Raw genomic sequence first — 9789 nt, forward strand, 5'->3', positions numbered from 1 at the left:
TGTGCCACCTCCCATTCCACCTAAGAGAAAAGCCTTTGCCACTGTCTTACCAGTAGGCTTAGCACTAGACAAACGCAAATTTCCCAGACATTGGAAAAATAAGGGAAGAAAACAGAGAATAGACAAACAGTTGCACAATCCAGGAGGATTGTGCAGCCCCCCGAGATTACCACTTGCCATCCGCCAATGATCCGATTGCCCTGCCTCCACTCAGCGGTCTTGTGCCAAAAGGAGCTGGAGGTATGGGGATCTCAGGCACTACCTTCGACAATAGTGGCCAATCCCCCCTCCCTCCTCCCCCGGTTGTAATCACCCAATTGTGGGCCAAAGATGAGAATAAATAATGGACGCATAAAATAAAAAAGATGAAAAACTTTAAACACATTCTGAGGCTGAAGCAGCCATAGAAATTGCCCAGTTCCTTGGGACACTTAGCAAGACCGATATTCAGGAAGCAGCCAAGGGGGGTGGCGCTTCAATTTTACTGGTAAATTTGAAAAGTGTCCATCTACTGGGGTATAGAGTGCGGTGCTGGAACACTGAAAGAGAAATAACTGTCCCCCATGGATGAAAGAGAAAAGTTATGCTTCTTTGGTTAGCTCTCACATCTCTGATCATTGCACCCTGTAATGGATGTGAGATTTGCATGCCCCATACACCATGTTTCAGGAAGCAGGAGACAAGGAATACATAGCTTGATCATCAGAAGGAGTCAAGAGGTTTTTTGCTTGATTACTGTGTATTAAAAACAGATAGTTTTTTTTTTACCTCACACATATACAGACATCAGAACACAAACATCTCCTATATACTTTATGGACAAAAGTATTTGGCCAGACCTGTTAATTATTCAATTGAGGTGTTTCAATCAGACCCATTGTCAGAGGTATATAAAATCAAGCACCTAGCCATGCAGTCTCCATTTGCAAACATTTGTGATACAAAATGGGTCGTTCTGAAAAGTTCAGTGACTTTAAGCGTGGTACTGTGATAGGATGCCATCTTTGCAATCAATAAGACGGTTCAACGAAATTTTATCTGTGCTTAATATTCCATGGTCAACTGTAAGTGATATTATTAGAAAGTGGAAGTGTTAAGGAACACCAGCAACTCAGTCATGAAGCGGAAGACCATGTAAAATCACAGAGTGGGGTCAACGACTGCTAAGGTGCATGGTGCGTAAAAGTCGCCAAAGCTCTGCTAATTCCATAGCTGTAAGGTTCCCAACTTCCACTGGCATTACTGTAAGCACAAAAACTGTGCAGCGACAGCTTAATGAAATGAGTTTCCATAGTCGAGCAGCTGCATGCAAGCCCCACATCACCAAGGCCAAGCATCGGATGGAGTGGTGTAAAGCACACCAACACTGGACTGTGGAGCAGTGAAAACGTGTTCTGTGGAGTGATGAATCATACTGCTCTGTTTGACAGTCAGATGAGTGAGCCTGGGTTTGGCAGATGCTGGGAGAACGTTACCTGCCTGACTGCATTATGCCAACTCTGAAGTTTGGTGGAAGAGGGATAATGGTATGGGACTGTTTTTCAGGGTTTGGGCTAGGCCCCTTATTTCCTGTGAAGGACAATCTTAATGCTTCAGCATACCGAGTCACTTTGTACAATGCCTCCAACTTTGTGGCAACAGTTTGGGCAAAGCCCTTTTCTGTTCCAACATAACTGTGCCCCAGTGCACAAAGCAAGGACTACAAAGACATGGTTTGATGAGTTTGGTGTGGAAGAACTTGACTGGCCCGCACAGAGCTCTTACCTCAACCCCATCGAACAGAAATTGCGAGGAAGGCCTACTGGTCCAACATCAATGCCTGACCTCATAAATGCTTTACAGAATGCATGGGCACAAATTCCCACAGAAACACTCCAACATCTTATGGAAAGCCTTCCAAGAAGAGTGGAACCTGTAATCGCTGCAAAAGGGGGACCAACTCCATATTAAAGTACATGAATTTGAATACAATGTAATTACTGTCCTTGTTGGTGTAATGGCCAACAATCCTAATACTTTTGTCCATATAGTGTATGTCATGTACCTAAAATCTAAGCCTGGTTAAGTGTAGCCTATTGTTTATGACAACATTGTTTTTTCTAAACACAATATATAAATAGACATTCTTAGCCAAAGATGACAATTTGAAATATTAACAACATACTCTGAAGGTGTCCGTCTTGCCTCCTGAGTGTCCATAATCCGCTATCAGAGCAGCCCCTCCATAACTACGAATTTGTCTTGCAAGCTTTTGAATAATTACAGCAGCACTTGGGGACACCTCCACATGATCCCTTTTTTCATCAGCCTTGAAAAAACACATTTTAACCATGTAATAGTATCAGTAACAAAATACTTACAGTTTTATTTATCATTTGGCCTAAAACAATAAATAAATCTAACTTTAGTCATGCAGCTACTGAAGAGGGGGAAAAAGATTGAGCATTAGGGGTATATAGATTGATGGATGGAGTAGCATCAATGATGAGTAAGTAAATAATTTGTGACATTTGTTTCTATTGCTTAAGTTTATTTTTTCATCATTACAAAGGAATGTATTAGAAAGTCCACCAAATGAATTGTTGAGGAAGCCAAACCAAAGAAATCTATATAATGCATAAAGCTTTAGATAGAAGAAATTCTTATGTAGAACAACTGCCTTGTCTATGAAAAGTGAAAGTTTAAAATAAATAAGAACCTGAATAAATGCTTTTGCAACAAGAGAACTGCTAGAACCAAGAACAAATCTTAGTTTATGTGGATATTCGGGATCAATATCGACTAGTATTTCACGCCATCCATCTGGAGTTTTCTATAAAAATAAAAAAAAAAAAGGTTATAAGAAGGTCAAAGAGCCTCTGGCACATTGATGAATCACATTAATTCACTGGAATTTCCTGAAGCCTCATGCTTTATATTTTACAGTAGGGGGTACCATTTCCATGTGCACACCTCCAGTACAATAGCAAACTTTGAGTGGCACAACATTTCAAAAGCTAACTAAAGAACCTATTAGCATAGTCAGTACAAAGGTACAAACAATATACTTTTCAATAATTTGCACTGTATAAAACATTGTACATAAAAAAAAGGTTAAGAAGCCGATGCTTTTAATGTTGCCCCATTAACATACATCTTCCTGTATTTAAATCCTCTCCATTCAGGGGCATAACTAGTACTTTGGAAGCCCCATGGCAAAATTCTGAAGGGGCCCCAAGGTTTTCAGGATACCACCCCTCTCCTCACTAACCTTAAAGACCAGGCCAGTTGCCTCCTATTCCTCCTCCTGCTCTGCACTTCACTTCCTGCTCACAGAGAGCAGAAATAATCCCTTGCGGTGTCGGCAATCATAGAGCAGGGAGCTTACCGAGAACACTGCAGGTTGAAGAAAGTTCCAGAGTAGCATGGATGGCAACTACACAGGTTCAGCATCTGAAGGGCCCTGATGAGCTCCCTCAGTTGCTAGGCCGTTCATCAGCTGGTTACCGGTAATTATATCCCTATCTCCCTTAAAACAATTAATATGTCATTCCATTTACTGCTTACATGTCACCTACAAAACTTATGCAGTCAGCACATAACTACATATGTCAACATTTAATGTGTGTTACAGCTGTATAGTTTCTTCTATATTTACAATTTTACATGATTGCATGAAGTTAGCAATCATCTGGGCAGCTATGAATATTTATCAGTATTATATAGAGCCGAGGTTGGCAACACCAGGTACATGTGCCAGACATGACATGCAAATCTCTTTTCTCTGGCACGCCGGAGCTGCAGCTGAAGATGGCAATGTTCCGTTGCAGAACAAGGTGTCTGGACCATGGTCACACATAAGAAAACAGAGCTGGACTACATATGTTTTAAATAATATACATTTTTAATGGTAAATGATGTGCATACATGAAATTGGTGGCACTACTGTGTAACATAATAGGAAATGGAGGCATTACTGTGTGGCATAATTTTAACTGAGGGTACTAATATATGGCATATCATCACCTGGGGCACTACTGTGTGGCATAATATGACCTGGAGGCACTAAATTAATACATTTCATAACCACAAAACTATGATTTTTTTTGTATGTATTAATTACATAAGTTAAGCATATCCGCTACATTTATTTGTTGGTCCTATTACTATTTATCAAGCTTCCCTATTATATTATCATTATCTATATCTAATTATATATATATATATATATATATATATATATATATATATATATATATATATTCCATTTTAGAATAAGGCTGTAAGATAACAAAATGTGGAAAAAGTGAAGCGCTGTGAATACTTTCCAGATGCACTGCATATATATATATCTCTATCTATACATACATATACATATATATATATATACACATATATATATATATATATATATATATATATATATATATATATATATATATATATATATATATATATATATATAGACACACAACACCAACACAACTGGGCTTGACTAGATTTTAGCCGGCACACTGAGAGAAAAAGGTTGCCACCACTAGATATTAATGTGCAAAGCCCATATGTTGGCAAATACAGGCTTCCTGTGCTCCTAACAAACATCATGGGCAGCAGCTTTCAGGACATTAACTCGGAATATATCTACATGAATTCAGGGTAACTTCTTTCCAACAGCTCATTTTAAAAATACTGATTTTCTGACATAGGGAGGAGTACAGTTTTATAACAGATTTTTCCAATTAATGGTGTATATACTAATAATGACAATTAGGCTTTCAATCGGGCTGTAATATTACACGACACGTATGTATGTATATTGTTTTTTAACTACACACAAAAAACTATGATTTTTAAAAACAAAAAATCAATACCTGTAATTTATGTATGGGTAAGGCATCAAAAAATTCATGTGCTATATAAAATGTATAACCTAAGGAAAAAGAAAACCTGTTTATATTTCCCACATAAATAAAAAAGAACTTTAAATACCCATCTCATTAATTTCCAAATCTAATAGAAACATATTGCATATAATATCATCACTGCATTTAGTCTCACCTACAAAAAAACCTCTTATAGTTTTCACTTTTCACTTAGAATAAACATAATATTTTCTTACATGTAACCAATTGTGTACCGACAATTATTTTGCATCCTCCCAAACATCAGGGTCATTATGTAGAATATAATAACATTTTTAAACTCTCTAACACTTATATATAGGTCTATGGACATGTAAAGGGTGCTAAGTGGCAGTATAAATCAATATACTTTGATGAACAGAAATTGAAATAGTTGCATTCAATTTCAACAATGCAGCACTGTCTGACAAGTTTTGGAACTCTGTGGTTGGTATTCGTACAATAATAAAGATGACACAGTGTAAAAAAACAAATCACAATTACCAACAAACTTTGCTAGAATATTATTTACCATATAATCATAAAATAATTTAAAAAACAGAGAAAGTGTATGGTGCGCTTGATAGACATTGTAACAAATACATGTAAAATAATATATTATGATCAATAATATATTACTGAAAATATGTAATAAATATGTAATGCTAACAAGATATGATTCAAGCTGTGGTAAATTGGGGCTTAAAAGTTTAGAATTTTTTTCCATAGTTATGTCCATATTCATTAAATATATGTAGCTTGTAATACAAAGTACAATTCCTGCAGGATTGCATTTTTTCTACCAGTCTCCATGGGTCAGATAATTCTAAAAAGACAAGAGAGAAGGGTACCTCACTGGTGAATTAACTCTTCCTACTTAACATATTACAGGGGAATTACAGTTATAAGGATTAACCCATAGCATAACTGTGGTGAATAAAGCGTAATTGTAAGGGACATAATTGGTGAATAAAGCGTAATCATAAGGGACTGCATTGTAAATATTGTAAAGCAAGTGAAATTGTCAGACTTTTGGGAAATCAGTTAACATTAATAAGCTGTCCATTTTCAAAACCAATTTCCCTTGGCGTAGTAAAGGTAAGTCAGGAGCAGTTTACTAACAAAATAGAGGTGATATATTGTTTGACTGCTTGAATATATGATAAGATATTACATCATGGAGCTGGCAGAGGAGGCTATCCCTGACAATACCAGATAAAGCAGGACATATCACCATGCCACAAGCTTGCTATTATCCGTCTATTGTATTGGCTGGACTGGATCACTTACCACAGACCAAAGTGCAGAGAAGACACGTCAATGACACGCCCCAATGCATTTCATTATCCAAGGCTTGTAATGTACGTGTAGTGCAACAATTATAAGTTGAAATAATGGAGGTATGTGCAAATGCACTATCTATTATGCAGAAAGTCTTAGCCAATCAGCTAAGCGTGGGAGTGATCACAACCACCAATCTCATGCTGAGAAGCTTAATCAGCTCAGAGCAGTCCTTTAATCAAATAGAGAAGACATTCCTTTACATGTATAGCAGGATGACACTCAATGTTGCATATAGAACAGAGAAAGAAAAGTTTGAATCCTGTTTAATACAATCATTAACATGCTTGTGTCGGATGCAAGTATATATGTAAGTTGAGATATGTGCACATTAATACATTTTGTTAATGTGTATCTTTTCCTACATACACTTGGAGCACAAACGTGTCCACCTCTAAATGAGCCCCTCAGTGTCAGTCCTAGAGATGGCAATGAAACATTTACATATAAATAGGTTAACAGGCACAAAATGCTTTTTTCCTTGTAATCATTGTAAAGCCTTTAAATTTCCAGATATTACCAATATTTTTTTTCTCTTCTTTTAAGAATTGTAATACCCAGGCCCGGCGCTCCCATTAGGCAACCTTAGGCAGTTGCCTAGGGCGCCGGGACCTGCAGGGCGCCGCTACCGCTGACTAGATTTAAAAATCTAGTCAGCGGAGAGAAGTGGGAGAGCGGTGCAGCGGCGGCGGGGTGCCGCCGCTGTTTTTTCCAACGTCCGCCGTCAGTGTGTATTTATTCAGATGCGCCCGGGCGCCTGCTGTATTATCACACTGTCTGTCAGTGACAGACAGTGTGAATAAAGTTCTTTCCCCCTCCCCTCCCCTCCCAGCATGCATCGCTCCGCCTCCTGTGTGAAGGCGAGGAGCAGCCATAGGACAGAGAAGAGAAGAGAAGTGAAGAGAAGAGAAGAGAAGTGAAGAAAAGAAAAGAGGTTTGAAGAGCCCCCCTGCATCTACAGACCAGGTAAATAAAATGTAATCATTTATTTATTTATTTATTGGGAGGAGGGAGGGGGGGGGGGGGGGCGGCGGCGGGGCAGGAAGGGGGGGGGGGGGGGTGTTGAAATTTTGCCTAGGGCGCCAAAAACCCTAGCACCGGCCCTGGTAATACCACTTCCATGGTTTAGCTATTCTAATGTGGCTTAAAATATGTAGGTAAAACAAAAAAAAAAACATTTCAGATTTGTATTTTGAGCATATACGGAACATTAGACATAAGGTTCATAACCACAGTGTTCCTATGCATTTTTCTAAATTTCACAGCACTCGAATCTAAAAACTCTTCGATTTAAGGCAATAGACTAAGTGAAAACAGATATAAAGGCAGGTGATCGGCTTCTCATATTAGCCCAAAAGAAACTTTTTGGGTTTTTACTTTTGATAATTTTTTCACCTGCAGGGTTAAATCATGGCTATGAAATAACTCAGTTTATCTCCATATGTCTTTCGAGCTGCACCCACTCTATGGAATTCCCTTCCTTGCAAAATAAGACTTTTTTCTGGTCTACAAACCTTCAAGTGTTCTCTAAAAACCCACTTCTTCAAGCAAGCTTATAATATTCCTCAGCCACCTTTTAACCTCACTAGATTACCACCAGTTACACAATTCACACAAGACAACAACCCTCTGACAAACATTGCTGTGTGACTGGATCATATAGCATACTAACCCATTTTGTTTGTTTTAATGCTTGTTTTTTTATCTTTGCAATCTGGCTGGACTGAAATGTCATATGTAGACTTAACCTCATGTATCCAACTCCCATTGTCCCATAGAGTGTAAGCTTGCGAGCAGGGCCCCCTTACCTCATTGTCTTTTTTACCCAGTTTGTTTTTTACTGTGTTTGTCCCCAATTGTAAAGCGCTACGGAATTTGTTGGCACTATATAAATAAATGTTGATGATGATGACACTTTAAATTAATATTTTTTATATACACTTTTTAGGTATAGTATACATTTAGTTATTTATTGTACTGGTATTTAGTACATTTTTCCTTATATTATACAATTATTTTTATAGGCTTTAATGTAAGAAAATGTTTGCTTATTTAATAATATTCATAGTAATAAATTATTGGTTTTAGATGCAACATGTTATACATTGTATATGACTTTAGTTTATTTATGTATACATTTCATACTTCATTGAGTGGCATCCTCCTCTGTGTGTAAAGGAATGGCTTCTCTATTTGTATAAAAGACTGTTCTGTGCTGACTGGGATTCTCAGCACTGGTGGATATAAGCACTCCCACCCAATTGGCTAAGACTATCTGTATAATAATTAGTATATTCGCACTCATCTTCTTTATGGCAATTGAAACAAGGAGAGGTGTCCTATTTATACTTGTTGCATTATGTGTCAAACCACTCTTTCCTGTCTTGACAAAACACGTTGGGGTGCACGAGATTTAAAATCTCTTGTCTGTGGAATGTGATCTGATAAAACCAATACAATAGGAGGGTAATAAGATCAGCGATAAGTGCTGTTTAACTTTTATCCGGTATGTGTTCAATTGATTGTTTTATGTTATATAAAAAGAGGTTATATTACACAGTGAAAATGCCCCCTACTCTCATTATCTTTTTAGAAAAAAAATATATATTTAAGATGTAACACTTCAAATAGTCTTTTAATGCTGGTGATTCTGCACCTTCCTGTAGCCCAAGAAGAACAATTTCTCCAGGCATAGTCATTACATTAAAGACCAAACCATTGATAATTTTTATTTGCCATGGCTAACCGCATGGTTTGCTGTTGACTCATTGTAAATATGAGATTGCAGCGAGTATTGATTTGCTAGTCATTTGTAGGGTAATAAAAGTAATAAATAAAAAACTGTCAGCTTCCCCTTCCGCAAATCTTCAACTTCCCAGTCCTAGAAAGCTAGAACTGGTTTCCACTGCAACAGATAGACTACAAGCCATCCACTGGCATGGTTGGAATAACGAGGACACACCGGGGTTGACAGAATAACCCCAACATCATAACAAGAACCCAACGATGTGGATGGAATAACGAGGACACAATGACGTGTACGGAATAACAAGGACACACTGGCGTGGACGGAATAACCAGGACACACTGGCGTGGACGGAATAACCAGGACACACTGGCGTGGACGGAATAACCAGGACACACTGGCGTGGACGGAATAACCAGGACACACTGGCGTGGACGGAATAACCAGGACACACTGGCGTGGACGGAATAACCAGGACACACTGGCGTGGACGGAATAACCAGGACACACTGGGGTGGACGGAATAACCAGGACACACTGGGGTGGACGGAATAACCAGGACACACTGGGGTGGACGGAATAACCAGGACACACTGGGGTGGACGGAATAACCAGGACACACTGGGGTGGACGGAATAACCAGGACACACTGGGGTGGACGGAATAACCAGGACACACTGGGGTGGACGGAATAACCAGGACACACTGGGGGTGGACGGAATAACCAGGACACACTGGGGTGGACGGAATAACCAGGACACAGTGGCATGCATGGAATAACCAGGACACACTGGCGTGGACAGAAAAACCCGGGCACAATGG

At 38.7% G+C, this 9789-nt stretch overlaps 1 protein-coding gene across 4 annotated transcripts in view; it reads right to left on the minus strand.

Moving 5' to 3' along the window:
* NDUFAF7 (NADH:ubiquinone oxidoreductase complex assembly factor 7) overlaps window positions 1–9789 on the minus strand; it is a 102167-nt gene that overhangs the window by 19788 nt on the left and 72590 nt on the right. For 3 of the 4 annotated variants that reach the window (XM_075203346.1, XM_075203345.1, XM_075203349.1), the window contains 3 exons: window positions 4851–4909; window positions 2699–2812; window positions 2165–2308 (listed from right to left, as the gene is read on the minus strand). In XM_075203346.1, the coding sequence (XP_075059447.1) occupies window positions 2165–2308; window positions 2699–2812; window positions 4851–4909 (317 nt within the window). The remainder of the gene's footprint in view (window positions 1–2164; window positions 2309–2698; window positions 2813–4850; window positions 4910–9789) is intronic. The other variant, XM_075203347.1, reaches the window with a different exon arrangement.

The sequence above is a fragment of the Mixophyes fleayi genome, chromosome 3 (genome assembly GCF_038048845.1).
Source record: "Mixophyes fleayi isolate aMixFle1 chromosome 3, aMixFle1.hap1, whole genome shotgun sequence".
NCBI classification, from domain to species: Eukaryota; Metazoa; Chordata; class Amphibia; order Anura; family Limnodynastidae; genus Mixophyes; species Mixophyes fleayi.